Genomic DNA, 18,026 nt, shown 5'->3' with positions numbered 1-18,026 from the left:
ATTTCTGCATATTTCTGTTTGATTTCATCCCCGATTGTACAGCCCATTAGCATTCCCTCAGACTTATTTATATTTCATGTGTACCCTGAAATGACTCTTTAATTACCTTCATTAGTACTTCACCTGACTGTTCAGGCTTATAGAAATAAATTCAGATATCATCAGCATACATCACCAATTTGTGATTTTCTCCTGCTATAGATATGCCTTTTATTTTTTGTTCTACCTTCATATATTCAGCCAGCGGTTCAATAGATAGTACGAACATCAATGGTGACAATGGATCCCCTCGTCTGGTAACTTTTGACATCTTAAAAATACATTTACATTACTCCATTAACTCTAACTCTGGCATTAGGCTGCTTGTTCATAGCTTTCAACCAGCTTATAAAGTTGGTGTGAAGTCCAAATTGACTTTGGGTTTCAAACAGACAGGCTGGTTGTTAATCTTCATGTCAAACACTTTTTGAATTCCAGCTCATCACAGACCGACTCTTTACAAACTGACAGATGTTTACAGACACTTAAATGTCTGCTGTGTCTGTTTAGCGTCTTTTTAATGTCCGTCTTTTCTCCCTTATTAAACTCTGCTAATGTTGAGAAGTTTCACTGAAGTCTGATCCAGTCAATTAGTGATATTTGATAAGGGGGCGTGTCTGTCCGTAAAAAGACTTCCTGGAAGGCTGGTCTCAAGTTTCCTCGATCCTCTGTGCTGAAAATAAGAGACCTGAGACGTCCATCAACATGGCGGCACAGAACGACTTCCGGTTCAAGCGACGAAAAATAAGAGACATGAGGAGTAGCCATTCAGATTGAGAGCAGTTAGACATTCTTCATCAAACTGATTAGAGCAAAGTTCATGTTTGTTATTTTTCTGTTATTTGAAGTCAGAATAAATTCAGTTTAATGATCTCTGAAATATGACGTGAAGTTCTGTTAACTCTGCACCAAACAAAGAAATGTTCTTCAGAGGGACACTTTTTCATTTCCCTGTGAGGACACTTGAGATAAATCACTTGAACCTTTACATCAGTAAACGTTGAATCAGCACTTCCTCTTTCCCCTGAGTGTGTTTAGGTCTTAACATGACCTGTGCTCAGGTGTGTTGGTGGGGCGTTGCTGTCTCAGGGGGCAGAAAGCAGCTGCACCATGGACCAACAAAAACCTGCTCTAAAGTCATGGTGCAGTATTTCCATGCTATTTAAAGGCTCCATTAGTAAGATGGTGAGATGCACAGACACAGACAGGTTCACATTGTTCTTCCACAAGGCTCGTAACACACACAGGGACAGATTACACACAGCACACCTGTGGGACACTGCAGTTCATCCAGGTGGAAATAACTCTTTAAGGTGTGTTTAATGTCTGCTGTTATTTCTGTCCCAAAAGGCAGAGAAAATCAGAAACTGCTGCTGCTAGATTTAAACACAGTTTACATGAATCAACAGTAAACACATCACTCAACTGTCTGTGACATGATGATGCCTTCAAGGACTCTCAGTAAACACATCACTCAACTGTCTGTGACATGATGATGCCTTCAAGGACTCTCAGTAAACACGTCACTCAACTGTCTGTGACATGATGATGCCTTCAAGGACTCTCAGTAAACACGTCACTCAACTGTCTGTGACATGATGATGATGCCTTCAAGGACTCTCAGTAAACACATCACTCAACTGTCTGTGACATGATGATGATGCCTTCAAGGACTCTCAGTAAACACATCACTCAACTGTCTGTGACATGATGATGATGCCTTCAAGGACTCTCAGTAAACACGTCACTCAACTGTCTGTGACATGATGATGATGCCTTCAAGGACTCTCAGTAAACACGTCACTCAACTGTCTGTGACATGATGATGATGCCTTCAAGGACTCTCAGTAAACACATCACTCAACTGTCTGTGACATGATGATGCCTTCAAGGACTCTCAGTAAACACATCACTCAACTGTCTGTGACATGATGATGCCTTCAAGGACTCTCAGTAAACACATCACTCAACTGTCTGTGACATGATGATGCCTTCAAGGACTCTCAGTAAACACATCACTCAACTGTCTGTGACATGATGATGCCTTCAAGGACTCTCAGTAAACACATCACTCAACTGTCTGTGACATGATGATGCCTTCAAGGACTCTCAGTAAACACATCACTCAACTGTCTGTGATATGATGATGCCTTCAAGGACTCTCAGTAAACACATCACTCAACTGTCTGTGACGTGATGATGCCTTCAAAGACTCTCAGTAAACACATCACTCAACTGTCTGTGACATGATGATGATGCCTTCAAGGACTCTCGGTAAACACATCACTCAACTGTCTGTGACGTGATGATGATGCCTTCAAGGACTCTCGGTAAACACATCACTCAACTGTCTGTGACGTGATGATGATGCCTTCAAGGACTCTCAGTAAACACATCACTCAACTGTCTGTGACTTGATGATGCCTTCAAGGACTCTCGGTAAACACATCACTCAACTGTCTGTGACGTGATGATGATGCCTTCAAGGACTCTCAGTAAACACATCACTCAACTGTCTGTGACATGATGATGCCTTCAAGGACTCTCAGTAAACACATCACTCAACTGTCTGTGACATGATGATGCCTTCAAGGACTCTCAGTAAACACATCACTCAACTGTCTGTGACATGATGATGCCTTCAAGGACTCTCTGTAAACACGTCACTCAACTGTCTGTGACGTGATGATGCCTTCAAGGACTCTCTGTAAACACATCACTCAACTGTCTGTGACATGATGATGCCTTCAAGGACTCTCGGTAAACACGTCACTCAACCGTCTGTGACACGATGATGCCTTCAAGGACTCTCTGTAAACACGTCACTCAACTGTCTGTGACACGATGATGCCTTCAAGGACTCTCTGTCCCTTTAAGCTTCAAGTCACCAACACGAGTGACCACGAGAGCTGAAAGGTGGCGTGCTACTTTCCACGCCCACTTCACTTCTGAGCAGGACTGAAGTCCCTGCTGCTCTTCATACTGGATGTTCTGTATCACTGATAATCAGAATAATCATGATAACGATGATATTATATGATCAGAATAATCATGAAGTCTCTCTCAGAGTCTAATCTCTCATTTATCTCTTTTTATATCAACAGCTGGAGGAGTCTTTAAAGAGAGGATCCTGCTGATCACAGAGCTGGAAGCAGCAGCTGGTGTGTTGGTGAGTCTTTAACTGGGCTGTGTTACTGGGAGACTGACGGACCAATCACAGCGCAGATGACTCTCAGTGCTGCAGTCTGAGCTGCTCTGAGATCAGCTCCACCGTCACACACAGGACCATGACCTCGGACATTTTTCTATTCTCATATTCTGAATTTAAACTGCTTCATGACTCAACGACCGAAGATGAACTCTTTGATTTGGATATAAATGTTTCTGTTGCAGCGCCACCCTGTGGACATGTGTAGTGGTGCAGGTTATTCATTGACTCATATTCACAGATAACAGTAGAAGTTGATTCCAGCTGTGCAAGTTAAAGTGTGAAGTTCTGCTTTTAACCACGAGTCGTTGGTCGTCTGATAATAAATCAGTCGTCTCTTTGTTGGATCAAAACAAAGAGGAGGCTTCACTGAGTTTTTAAAAGAACTACAAACAGGATGTCTGGATCCAGGTGCAGAGTCAGCACCTGAATATTTGATGTAATATGAGATGATATAAAAAGAGCTGAATAACATGCAGACTCAATCATTGATATTCATTCATCATGTCAGGGTAACAACGGACACGTTATCAAACTATCTTTATTTTGAACTTCTGATGTTTATTACACTTTGATGTTTGAACCTTCTGTTTTTATTATCTCAGGATTTTAAATAGAAATAAATTCAATCTGTGGAGGGTTTTATTTGAATAATAATTCATGTTTAGGTTCTGTTGCTGCTATCACTGCTTTCTGCCAGCAGGTGTCACTGTTTCCACAGTTTCCTCCCAGACTGATCGATCTGAAGAGATTATTTCTGTGTCAGGAAACACAAAGAAAGATAGATGATGCCAGCCCTTTTATTTGTTCTTATGTTTTTATATTTCATGTTCAAGTTTAATGTCTCTTTTTGTAATCACTGCCCCCTAGTGGACAGGAGTGTGGAGCGATCCAAAGGCAGAAAAATAATCTTTGACTGGACTTCTGTAATGAAGTGAAGTGTGAAGGAAGTTGAGCTTTCTTTGAGTCTCTCTGTAGTTTGTAACTGAATACTTGGACTCTTCTTCACTTTAGAGGGAACATGTTCTCCTCCACATTTCTTCCTCGTCTGATCTAATTAACCCCGTGTTTTAAGATGGGCTGGTGTTTCTGCTCTTGGTGTAAACCCAGACACAGTGATCTTTCTGTCATGTTGTTCATGTGTGTTACTCTTGATAATTCACTCAAATAATGTCTCTATATTCTACAAGTGATTTACTTTTTAAATAACTGACACCATGTCAACACAAAGTTTCACTGCTTCCAATCCGCCTCTTATACGACGGCCATGTTGCATTAAATAACATCAACCACTTCTGTTTATTAAATATCACAGTCTGGATTTTATTAAGGCTGTACATTAATCTTCTTTGAAATTAAACTTCATTTGACTCAAACATGAAGTTGGTGTTATTTTCTGATGTTTATGTTTTTGTCCTCTTGACTCGTTTGTTTTCAGATGTTCATCAGGCTCCAGGTCCCATCGAGGAAAAGTTCATTCCTCATGATTTAATTCATGAAGCCGACCTGAAGTTTTTGATGACACAGTAAATATAGACTTTAGTTCAGTATATAATTCATATCATTATTTTAGTTTCATTGTGGACAAAAAAAAAGCAGATTGGAGCATATTCCAGACAGACAGAGCATGTCCCGGTTACCATAGTAACAGTCAATGTAACCATAGATACTTTATTGATACCGAGGGAAATTCTATAACTACTAAAGTTACAGGGACAAACTGTTACCATGGTAACATGAACAGTGGTTTACTAAGGGTACAGTGAGTTACTATATGGGTTACTATGTAACTCACTGTCCCTGTAGGCTAACCTTAATAACACACTTTCTGTCTATCTGTAACCATAGTAACTCACTGTACAATATCATCTAGTTTTTTAATAAAGAAGTTTTTTACGTCTTGTTTCTGATAATAAAAACATGTTTTGAACAAAATAAATCCACAGAAAGAGGAACAAAAGGCTGCCGCACCTCCACCGTCGGTAGGATACTTTATAGTGTGACACACAGCGGAAGTAAACAGCGCGAGCACCAGTTCTGAACGCAGCGGAACGGACACATTTCGACGTTGCGCCAATTTATAAATACAAACGGAAGCGAAACACAACATTTAACCACAAGTGTATTTAACCTACTGTTTCTTTGAGTATCTCTCTGTTTCACGATGATATACTGTAAAGTTTATTTTTACCTGTGTTTAATAAACGTTTATAACGCAAAAGGAAAAACTATGCGGAACCTTTGCGCTGCTTGGATCGCGTTCCCTGTAGGAGATAATTCGCAGTGGGACGGTTGTGATTCTGAAGTAGAAACGTGTGAAAGTGCGGCAGCGATCATGTAATCTCAGTCTTGTTGAATTTGTGTGTTTACGCTTCATTTCATCAAATATATTTACTGCTGACACTGAACACACCGGAAGTTCGTCTTTGAGTGACTCTGGAAGAAACCATGAAGAAGAAAGTTAAACAGAGGTTTGTTTACACTCTTTAACAGCCACACTAGACGTTACTTCTTCATGTTACTTGTTGATTTACTCACAATGTAATCTCTTAGTTTAATGAGGGGGGATATCGGTTCATGAGATGAGATTCAACTTTATTGTCATTACACATATACAAGTATAGAGTAACGAAATGAGGTTTGGCATCTCACCAGAAGTGCAAATAAGCAGAAAGTGCAAGAGTCTGTGCTATGTACAGTAATTACACAATTTACAGATGTAGACTAAAAAAGTGAATTATGAGGTATATCTGGATGGCTGGATTAATGGGATGCTATAAATATAAATAAATGCTATAAATAAGTAATGTTACAAAATAAGTGTGTTCTTAGGATTATAATATACAGATTAAGATGCAGTGAGCATGCTATACTAATAATATACAGATTAAGGTGCAGTGAGCATGTTATACTAATAATATACAGATTAAGATGCAGTGAGCATGCTATACTAATAATATACAGATTAAGATGCAGTGAGCATGCTATACTAATAATATACAGATTAAGATGCAGTGAGCATGCTATACTAATAATATACAGATTAAGATGCAGTGAGCATGCTATACTAATAATATACAGATTAAGATGCAGTGAGCATGCTATACTAATAATATACAGATTAAGATGCAGTGAGCATGCTATACTAATAATATACAGATTAAGATGCAGTGAGCATGCTATACTAGTTTACAGATAATATAAGAATATGGACATAATATGAACATACTATAATACAATAATACAGATGGATGAGAGATGTGTGTGTGTGACCAGGAGGAGTGGTGGGGGGATGATGGGTGTGAGGTGATATGGAGGGGAAAGGGGGGGGGGGGGGGGGTCAGCAGGGTGCGGAGAGAGAGAGAGAGAGAGAGAGAGAGACAGAGTTCAGAGTTCGGGGGGTAGAGTTCAGTAGAGAAACAGCTCTGGGGAAAAAGCTGTTCCTCAGTCTGCTGGTTCTGGTCCGGAGGCTTCTGAAGCGCCTGCCGGAGGGCAGGAGGGTAAACAGTCTGTGGGCAGGGTGGGAGGAGTCTTTAAGGATGCCATGAGCTCGCGGCAGACAGCGTTTTCTTTGGACATCCTCAATGGCCGGAAGTGGACACCTTGTGATGCGCTGGGCGATTTTTACCACCCGCTGTAGCGCCTTACGGTCTGCGACAGAGCAGTTTCCGTACCAGACTGAGACACTGCTGGTCAGGATGCTCTCGATCACACAGCGGTAGAAGTTCATCAGTACAGCTGAAGACAGGTGGTGTCTCTTCAGTGTCCTAAGGAAAAAGAGGCGTTGATGAGCCTTCTTAACCAGACTGGAGGTGTTAGTGGACCAGGAGAGGTCCTCTGTGATGTGGGTCCCCAGGAACTTGAAGCTGGAGACACGTTCAACAGCCATCCCGTTGATGTGAATGGGGTTGTGCGTGCTTCCTCTTTCTCTCCTGAAGTCCACGATGATCTCCTTCGTCTTGCTGGTGTTGAGGAGCAGGTTGTTGTCAGCACACCAGGCGGCCAGATGCTGTACCTCCTCCCTGTAGGCCGTGTCATCGTTGTTGCTGATGAGGCCAATCACCGCTGTATCGTCCGCAAACTTGATGATGGTGTTGGATCCATGTACAGGTCTGCAGTCGTGGGTGAAGAGGGAGTAGAGGAATGGGCTCAGCACACAGCCCTGTGGTACGCCTGTGTTGAGTGTGATGGTGGTGGAGCAGGTGTGTCCTGACCTAACATACTGGGGTCTGTTGGTCAGAAAGTCCATTATCCAGTGACGGAGGGAGGTGTTGAAGCCCAGGTCTCCGAGTTTAGTGTTCAACTTGGAGGGGATGACAGAGTTGAATGCTGAGCTAAAATCAACAAACAGCATTCGTGCGTATGTGTTGTTATTGTCCAGATGAGTGAGCACAGAGTGCAGCGCAGTGGAGACTGCATCCTCTGTACTCCTATTGCTGCGGTAGGCAAACTGAAATGGGTCCAGTGTGGGTGGGAGGCAGTTTTTCAGGTGTTCTAGGACCAGTCGCTCAAAGCACTTCATTATGATGGGTGTGAGTGCCACAGGGCGGTAGTCATTCAGGCCTGTCGGGCTGGAGTGTTTCGGCACTGGGACAATGGAGGTGGCTTTGAAGCATGCTGGCACAGCTGCTTGGGCGAGGGACAGGTTGAAGATGTCCGTAAAAACCCCAGTGAGCTGCTCCGCACATGCTTTAAGCACGCGCCCGGGGGTGCCGTCTGGACCAGCAGCCTTTCGAGCGTTGATCCGGCTCAGTGCAGCGTGGACGTCTGTGGAGGTGAGTGAGAGGGGCTGGTTGTCTGCAGGAGGTCTGTTCATGGTCTGCGTCTCTCCGTTGTCTCTATCGAAACGAGCATAAAAGTGATTTAGCTCGTTCAGGAAGGAGACATCTGTGGTTATCGGGGTGGAGTTTCTGGGTTTATAGTCACTGATGGCCTGGATGCCCTGCCACATGCGTCTGGGGTCGGAGTTGGAGAAGTGTTCCTCTACCTTCAGCTTGTAGCAGTGCTTGGCCTTGATGATGCCCCTCCTCAGGTTTGCCCTGGATACGCTGTAGGCCATTGCATCATCTGATCTGAAGGCGGTGTTGCGGGCCTTCAGCAGGAGACGCACCTCCTTGTTCATCCATGGCTTCTGATTTGGGTACGTGGTGATCTGCTTCCATGTTGTAACACTGTCGATGGTGGTGTTGATATAATCCAGCACAGAAGAAGTGTAGGTGTCAATGTCTGTGTGAGAGCCCCAGGTAGCCTGAGAAGCAAACATACTCCAGTCTGTGTGATGGAACTTGTCCTGAAGTACAGAGTCTGTCCCCGCTGGCCACACTTTAATCGTTGTTACTGATGGCTTCACACGTTGGATGAGTGGGGAGTACTTGGGGATGAGGAACAAAGAAAGGTGGTCTGACTGTCCCAGGTGGGGGAGGGGGGTCGTGGTGTAGGCTCCTGCGATGTTTGTGTAAACATGGTCCAGAGTTTTGTTTCCTCTTGTATTGCAGGAAACATGCTGGTGAAATTTAGGGAGCACTGTCTTTAAGTTTGAGTGATTAAAATCACCTGCAACTATAAATGCAGCCTCCGGGTGAGCAGTCTGTTGTTTACTGATAGCGGTGTAAAGTTCCTTCATGGCAGCTTTAGCATCGGCATCAGGGGGGATGTAGGCTGCAGTTACAATAGTGGAGCTGAGCTCCCTTGGCTGATAGAAAGGTCTACATTTAACCATGAGGAACTCTATGTTAGCTGAGCAGTGTCTCCCAATAATGACAGAGTCTGTGCACCAAGCTTTGTTAATATAAATGCACAGCCCTGCTGCTCTGGTCTTACCGGAGTCCTCTGCTATTCTGTCTGCTCGGTGTGTGTGGCGACCGGCTAGCTTGATAGCATCGTCCGGTACTCCGTTGTTTAGCCATGTTTCCGTGAAGATCATGACATTACAGTCCATAATTCTCTTGCTGTGGATGATGCGAAGTCGTAACTCGTCCATTTTGTTCACCAAAGACCGCACATTAGTGAGGAAAATGCTGGGTAACGGGAGACGGTGCGGTGTTAGCTTTAGCTTAGCCCTTATACCTCCGCGCTTCCCCCGCCTTTGTTTACGGTCTCGACGCCGCCTGCGAGCACTTCCGCCCGGCCGGGTAGAGTGCGTAGCCTCGGGTGTTTTGGCGATCTCAGGGATCTCTTTTGACCAAGATGGCGGCGCGAGCGTCTCTCTCAGATTTGCAATTTTGCAGTAATTTTATTGTTAATTTCGGGTCTGTTCGCACGGAACGGATGTCAGATCTTATAGTAGAGGAACAAACCTCCCAAAAAGAGAGACCCCTACCCGAGGTAGAACAAAGCACGACCATATTCTTTCACAACTTCAACATGTCTACTTTATGAAACGGATTGTTGGAGAAAAATATTTTACTGCAAAATAACTTTTTTTGGATGTTTTCTGCATCTTAGCAAAAAAACGAGACTAGGTCAAATGAGGTGTTCTCCAAAAGGGACAGCTCTAGTCTTATCACATGTATCTCTGGGAATCAGAACCAGAACTTCACCACATCTGGACAGGATGTTCACAGATAGTTATTAGTTACAATTATGCAAAGTTTTTATCAATACCATTTTACATTTTTGGATTTTTCACACATGAAACAAAAATTCAAAAGGTATGTATATCAAAGTCTGTCATTTTTTAAGTAAGGACACCAAACATTAAAACATGTCATTTGTATCTTCTTTAGACTGTTATCTCAACATAAAAACAAGTTATTTGACTTTTCACTTGACCCTGTGCTGTCACCAGCCCCTAACAGGAAACTAGTGCAGCCAGGATTTCAGGGCGACCTGGTACAATGGGGCCCTATGGATGTGTATGTGGGAGGAGGTGGCCACAAACAATAGATTAAGACTTAACAACAACACACAATATAATTGTATTCTGTAATATATATATAATTAAACATTTAATAGTTATTCCTAATACATTTTGTCTCATATTTTCTATCTTACATATGATTTATATGATGACACTCAGAGTCAACCTGCTGCTTTCAACAATATTGTCACCTATGACATTGTTTCTATTTCATTGTAAAAGATTAAAGCATTGTCTTGACATCAGTTGTGAAATATTAATGATCTAAAAAACAGTATTGATATATATAACCTTGAGTTCTTAGAAATTAAATATACTTCATATAGTCTATTTGTATATCGGCCAAACAGCCTGTTGTAGTTTTTTAATGTATTTCAGTCATATAAAGATGGTGTGTAGTCACCATATCTCCTGCTTTTAAGATGATTTATTTTTTGTCTTTTTGTGCCTTTAATGGAGAGACAGGACAGAGGATAGAGTCGGAAATCAGAGAGAGAGAAAGAGAGAGAGAGAGAGAGAGAGAGAGGGGAGTGACATGCGGGAAAGACGCCACAGGTGGGATTTGAACCCGGGCCGCTCCATACATGGGGCGCGCTCACTGATCAATGCGTCACCAGCGCCCCATGTTTAAATTGCACTTTTGATGTATACATTTTGTCCAGTTTTCAACAGATTGCACAGTTTTAGTAGAGTAATAGTCCAGGTAATAGTCCAGGTAATAGTCCAGGGAAATTTCAGACTCAGTGTCTGACTCTCAAATGGAAGAGTTATAGAGTCTGATGGCCACAGGCAGGAATGACCTCCTGTGGTGCATCTTGGGGGAATGAGTCTTGAGTCTCCTGTGATGTGGATGTGATTCTTTGCTGTGTCTTTCATGTTTTCTTGCTGATGTTTATTTCTGTCCTCAGTGAAGAGGCGTTGCCGGGACAACAGTCAGACGACTACGTGGTCGGTCTGGTGGCGGGAAGTTTGTTCCAGCAGAGTTCTGCAGCCTCTGGATCATCGCTGTCGTCTTTGTTCAGCACCGCGGCACCAGCTGCATCTGTGCTGTTCCATCCTGCTCCCCAGGTCACACACACACACACACACACACGCACGCACGCACACGCACAGACACACGCACGCACGCACGCACGCACACACAGATGCAGACACAGACACACACACACACACACACACACACACACACACACAGACATACACACACACACACACACGCACTGACACACACACACACACACGCACACATACAGACACACACACACACACGCACTGACACACACACACACGCACTGACACATACACACACGCACACACGCACACACGCACGCACGCAGACACACACTGACACACGCACACACACGCACACACACACAGACACACACTGACACGCACACACACACACACGCACACACACAGACACACATACAGTCACACACACACACACGCACGCACACACACACACACACACGCACACACACAGACACACATACAGTCACACACACACGCACACACGCACGCACACACACACACACACACGCACACACACAGACACACATACAGTCACACACACACACACACTGACACACACACACACACACTGACGCACAGACAAACACACACACACACACACACTGACACACACACACACACTGACGCACAGACAAACACACACACACACACACACACACACACACACACGCAGACACACGCAGACACGCACGCACAGACACACACACACACACACACACTCAAAGGAAAAGGATCGTTTACTAACCAGCCCAAGGGAAGTTAGAGTTGAACTTCCTGTTGATGCATTAGTGAGTGTGTTTTTGTTGTCGTTGTCATGGCAGCCTGTTCAGAAGAGCGCAGAAGAAAAAGAGCCGCAGAAAGAAGGTGCGGAGGTGAAACCTCTCGGTCAGCAGGAGCAGAAGAAGAAGCAGAAGAAGACGCTGAAGGAGAAATCAGAAGCTGAAGAGAAGCTGGAGAACAGGTGAGGAGTCTTCTCTCAACCCACCACGGAGGAGAAATCCTAAAACCTGTGTGATATCCTGGATTTATTTGTCCCTTTGCCACCGTGTTGTTCAGGGAGAGCAGTTTGCTGAACGCAGACGAGGAAGAGCACGGGCAGGAGACGTCGGTGAAGAAGAAGAAGAGGAAAGCTCCGGAGCCGGGCGAGGAGAACGACGTGGAGAAATGGGTGATGAAGAGACAGAGAAAGAGAGACAGGAAGCAGGAGGACGCGGTCAAGACCAAGAGGACGGTGTTTGTAGGGAACCTGCCCGTCGGCTGCACCAAGAAGGTAAAGAGATGTTCAGGAAGGAACTCGAGCCACAGCTTCTTTTTGTCTCCATGTTCTGTTTGTTTCTGACTTGTTTCTTTCTTCTTCTGTGCCTTTTTAGTTCATTTGTCTTCGATGTTCGGTTTCAAATCATTTTCACTCGCGAAAGAGAAAGAACTACCAAAATAAAAGCCTCAGATGAAATATTTCACTCACTCATTATTCGCTGCAAAAATAAAATACTGAAACTAAAAGAAGACAGCAGCTTTAAATGAAAGTGTCTCTTCTTATTTTCTCTACTTGAACAAAAAGCAAGATTTACGGACTCGGACTCAGTGGGAAGTTGAAACGCGAAACGCAAGACAACATTTTTTAATTGCAGCAGTGGATCCCTGAAAAGCAGAGCGGACAGACGTTTGTGATTTGAGACATCGATTTAGGGCACACTGACACTTGTCCCGACAGATTATCTCGTAGTGTGAGCGGTACAAAGATCCAATCTTAACGTCCCCGATTTATTTCAAACATGTTTAATATTTAGAATTTAAAATCTTAACGATTACGTCATGAAAGTGTTCGGCAGAAGTCGTGTGTGACTACAATATAATCACGAGAGACAAGGGAGGACTGTAGTCATGGCGACCAGCAGGACGCAACCCGTTTTTTTTTCCTTCTCTGTTCAGATCATCAGTGCAGCACTTTTCTGAAACTTGTCTCCATATATCTACGATTGTATCAACTTTTCTATATCCTACAACAACTTCCACTTCCTTCTCTTTCCCTGTTTGAGAGGTGATAAGGTGCAGCTAATTCTTTAAAGGCTTTGACTCTGAAACAGGACGGTGTATCGGTCAGGATGCAGAGTGAATGATGAGGAGACGTAGGTGGTCTTAGACTGCCTTGTGTTTAACAACAACATCAAACATTAACAACAACTTCCGTTCAGTCACTGACTCAACACTGGAAACACTGTTGGATATCCACACAAGGACAGCAGGATTCGCCGCTTACGTCATCAACATGCAGGAGGAGCGTGAGCAATTAACAGTTTGTTTTATTCAAATGAAACTTTATTGACAACTGTCAACGCTCCGTCCCCATTTCACTCGTACAGTGTGAGCACGACAATCTCAAGGTCTGGTCGGGCGTCGTAAACGATTCGGTCGTTCAGTGTGAGCTGACACGACGCCACGACTTTTATACAATCGAGGAAAAATTGAGTCAGAGCTTTGAAGTTCATCGTTGTGTCGTCTTGTTTTTCTCTTCCAGACTCTGCAGAGTCTCTTCAGGGAGAAAGGATCCATCGAGACCATCCGGTTCCGCTCCGTGGTAAAAACACACACACACACACACACACACACACACACACACACACACACACACACACACACACAGTTTTGTTCTCCTCCAATCAGGACCTTCACTCAAAGACGGATGGTTTCTTCACTTCCTGTCTTGTGACTTTAATGTGTCTGTGGGTGGAGCCGTGACTTGAGGAACCAATGGGTGACTTGATGCAGTCTATGTTCTGGATTTCGTGGTTTAAGGATTGTGTCACATGTTTGTTTGTTTGTTTGTTTCCTGCAGGTGCGAGAGGATCCGTCCATATCCCGTAAAGTCGCCGTCATTCAGTACGTTTCTCTCTCTCCTGTAGAGTTAACGGTCGAGTCGCTGCCGTTAAGCTCCTCCCATTAATCAGCTGCTTGTTTCTGTTTTTCTCCACAGACGTAAAGTCCATCCCAAGAAGCAGAGCATCAACGCCTACGTGGTGTTTAAAGACGAGGAGGGCGTGGCCAAGGCGTTGGAGAGGTGAGACGGCGGCTCGGCGATTCACACGAACACGACGGCGCTCTGAAAGAGTTTGAAATGAAAAGTGTGATTGTGTCCCCCGACAGGAACGGCATGGAGATCGAGAAAGACTTTCACATCCGCGTGGACCGAGTGACGGACAGCTCGGCGGTGAGTCTCCAGATTGTAAATGCTAACGTAACGGCGTGTTGAAGACGTGCTGACGTTTCTCTCTCTTCTGCAGCACGACCACAAACGCTCCGTGTTCGTGGGGAACCTTTCATTCGGTGAGTCGTGTGTGTGTGTGTGTGTGTGTGTGTGTGTGTGTGTGTGTGTGTGTGTGTGTGTGTGTGTGTGTGTGTGTGTGTGTGTGTGTGTGTGTGTGTGTGTGTGTGTGTGTGTGTGTGTGTGTGTGTGTGTGTGTGTGTGTGTGTGTGTGTGTGTGTGTGTGTGTGTGTGTGTGTGTGTGTGTGTGTGTGTGTGTGTGTGTGTGTGTGTGTGTGTGTGTGTGTGTGTGCGTGCGTGTGCGTGTGCGTGCGCGTGTGCTCAAACCCTCCTCTCGTCGGCCGCGATTGCGCTATATTGCCGCGCCGACCGTAAAGCCCAATTCACACATACTCGGTGTGCGCCGCAGTCCTTCGGCGCCGCGCTCTACGTTGTACTTAGCTGTCACTCTAATCAATCATCGTGTTCACACAGGGCGCTGCGGTCCGTCTCCGGAGCGTGCCACCAACGGCGCTGCGCTCTGCTCCTTTTTAAATACGCAGCGAGTCTATTTTCGCCGGAGTACGCTGCAGGAACGCATCAAGCTGGACAGAATATGACAGCCCGGACAGGAAGTCAGACAAGGAAACGCACAGCGCATCCGGTCAATTTCAAAATAAAACACAATATACGGACTCGTGATCGTATTTTTCATCACTTTATCAACATGACGTCAAAACAGGAACCGAATTAACAACAATGCATCCTCAGAAAGACAAAGCAACATGTTGTTTGCATGTTTTTCTCTTTATTCCCGCGCGATCTCCTGTGATGTGTCATGGGTGCGCTCCGCTGCGCTGACGTCCCAGAAACGGATCCAGTGTGAACGGGCGCGAGCCGTCCGACGGAGTAAAACCGTGGCGCTGACGGAGTGTGTGAAATGGGTGTAAGAAGCATGAAACCTGATTCAATGAGTCACAATGTGCAGCACATGGCTCATTTACATCACGTTATTTTCCCGTGAAAACACTGTGGAAAGATTTGAAGTGTGGTTAGCGAGCCAGCCTTTCTGTTCAACATCCTGTCTGATCATAATGTTTGGTATCCAGAGGTAAAGATGAAGAGAGGAATGTGTTCTAGCTTGAAGGTAACTTCATCCAGCTCTCTGCTTCATTATTATCTCAGACAACATTAAAGTGACAGCTGGTCAACACATAAGAGAGAGAATATAAACTTAATGAAAACCAGCAGGAGATAAACATCAGGTTCATATATTATAATGTTTCATATTTAATGATAGGAGATATTTGACAATATAGTCATCCTTGATGACTGTATGATGATGTTCTCTCAGACTCTGAGAGCTGCCTGCACAGTGACTGTCCTTCACATCACCTCTTAGTGGAACATGGTAAGACCTGTTCTGCAAATTCATCCCATTTCTAAAAAGGGACTGAAGGTTGGGAGCATCATGGGGTTCTTCATGTTTCACTGAAGCTTTATCAAAAAGTTAAAACAGAACATAGATATCAACAAGTAATTGTGTTTCTTATTGTTTGCTTCTTTAGTCTGAATGATAAAGTCTTCTGTAAATTCACGAAGTAAAGCTGATATTTAAAAAAAAAAAAAGAGTCTTCTTTGGATCCATGTCACCTTTTTCATCCCTGTGTGTTAATGTGTGTCTGTTAATTTGTGTGTGTGTGTGTGTGTAGAGATAAATGAGCTGGCTGTTCGGCGACACTTTGAGGAGTGTGGTGCCGTGGAGGCGGTCCGGTTGGTGCGAGACCAGAACTCTGGACTGGGGAAAGGATTCGGCTACGTGCTCTTCGAGGTAACGTTTTTATTTAACCAGAAATCCTGAAATCAGGACAAAATGTTTACAAACACAAAATCAAGAACTTATACTTGTTTGTGTACTTCCTGTTTGTGTACTTCCTGTTTGTGTCCGCCCCTCGCAGAGCGCTGACTCGGTGCAGCTGGCGTTGGAGCTCGATGGCACCAAACTGGAGGGCCGGTCGGTCCGGGTGAAGAGGTCGGTGAAGAAGGAGAAGCTGAAGAAAACTGACGGCAAAGGAACCGCGGTGAAGGCCGCCAAGGGCCCCACGAAGGGCCTCATGAAGGGTCCTTTTAAGGGCCCGGGGAGGGAGCGAGGAGGCTTCAAGAACTTCTCTGGAAATCAGCAGAAATCGCCCAGAAGCTCGGGCTCCTTCAAAGGAGAGATGACGGATCCGAACAAAAAGATTAAAAAGAAGAAGAAAGTGAAGCCCAATAAGAAGGTTCATATCTGACGTCTGAGGGGGGAGGGGGGGGACGCCATGATGCCGCTCTTTCTGCTGTAAATGGACCAATAGGAGAGCAGCAGCGAGGTGTTCCAGACGGAGTGATCTGGAGGTTTTAGAGTTTCAGTGAATCCTGTTTGTTCATCGTTTGTCTCCAGGAAGGATTCAACTTTTCTACTCTGAACAAAATAAAAATGTTTTCAAGGTAACGGGTTTGAATCCCGCTCATGACCTCTTTGTCCCGCTGTTGTAGGGATCATGTTGTCAGTTGTGTTGAGTCCGTTTTCAGATGTCATTACTAAAGATAATAAATCACATTTCAACTAAAACATGACTGTGATGTGTTTTTATCTTCTTTCACCTGCAAACCATCAACAGTGTTTAAAAAAAGAAGAAGAAGGGGGCCCTTTCCGAATAGCCACAGTTCAGTAGGCAGTACGTACTTTTCAGTATGGAGTTTCAGTATACTGAACTTTCGTGGTCGTTCAGTATGGATACTAACTTCCTGGTTTCATGCAGTATGGATCGGATGCGTGCTTTCAGGAAATGAGTTGTATTTAACCCACAATGCTGTGCGAAAATAAACGTAAATCGTCACTTCACGTGCGCCTCCAAATCAAAACAAACGAGCATGGATTAATTTAATCAATTTTTAATCTAGAGTTAAAGTCCTGACTGAAATCACTACTTTAAATTAACAACAGAAAACAAAACAAATATCTGCATTATTATAAAACCTTTCTCCCTCTATTTAAATAATGAGTTCACTATTTAAATAATGAGTTCACTATTTAAATAATGATTTCACTATTTAAATAATGAGTTCACTATTTAAATAATGAGTTCACTATTTAAATAATGATTTAACTATTTAAATAATGATTTAACTATTTAAATAATGATTTCACTATTTAAATGTGTCTTTATTGGTTTATTTTATATTCTGTATATTACTGTCTTTCATTTCTTCTTTATGTACTGTATGTTATTTAGTTATTTAATCTTTTACTTGATTTACATTGTGATATTGTTTTTTGTTTACCTGACTGTATATGAGCATTACTCTTCTTGAATAAAGATAAACAAAAAAACAAAAAACAAACGGGTGAATGCGGCCGGTTCGGGAAACGTAAATGACGTCACTTCCTTACTGAATGAATCAGAAGAAGTAGGAACAAATATCTGCCTACTGAATAGTAGGTACTAACAGTATACAGCAGATAGTAGGTACTAACAGTATACAGCAGATAGTAGGTACTAAACAGTAAACAGCAGATAGTAGGTACTAAACAGTAAACAGCAGGTAGTAGGTACTAAACAGTATACAGCAGATAGTAGGTACTAAACAGTAAACAGCAGATAGTAGGT

At 43.7% G+C, this 18,026-nt stretch overlaps 2 protein-coding genes across 14 annotated transcripts in view; both read left to right on the top strand.

Moving 5' to 3' along the window:
- Window positions 1–4,629, top strand: part of LOC114918953 (NLR family CARD domain-containing protein 3-like) — a 107,319-nt gene extending 102,690 nt beyond the window's left edge. For all 13 annotated transcript variants that reach the window (XM_065960111.1, XM_065960161.1, XM_065960126.1 and 10 more), the window contains one exon: window positions 3,144–4,629. In XM_065960111.1, coding sequence (XP_065816183.1) covers window positions 3,144–3,159 — 16 coding nt within the window. In that variant the 3' untranslated portion in view covers window positions 3,160–4,629. The remainder of the gene's footprint in view (window positions 1–3,143) is intronic.
- An 893-nt stretch (window positions 4,630–5,522) lies between these two features.
- rbm34 (RNA binding motif protein 34) lies at window positions 5,523–16,987 on the top strand. Its single transcript, XM_065960272.1, has 11 exons — window positions 5,523–5,718; window positions 11,015–11,174; window positions 11,960–12,099; window positions 12,195–12,408; window positions 13,657–13,716; window positions 13,975–14,018; window positions 14,113–14,196; window positions 14,283–14,346; window positions 14,420–14,462; window positions 16,092–16,210; window positions 16,338–16,987. The coding sequence occupies exons 1-11, from the start codon at window positions 5,696–5,698 to the stop codon at window positions 16,665–16,667; spliced, it is 1,281 nt and encodes a 426-aa protein (XP_065816344.1). The 5' UTR covers window positions 5,523–5,695; the 3' UTR covers window positions 16,668–16,987.
- The last annotated feature ends 1,039 nt before the right edge of the window (window positions 16,988–18,026 follow it).

Source organism: Labrus bergylta, chromosome 1, assembly GCF_963930695.1.
Source record: "Labrus bergylta chromosome 1, fLabBer1.1, whole genome shotgun sequence".
Lineage (NCBI taxonomy): Eukaryota > Metazoa > Chordata > Actinopteri > Labriformes > Labridae > Labrus > Labrus bergylta.
This window is presented reverse-complemented; position numbering and strand designations above follow the sequence as displayed.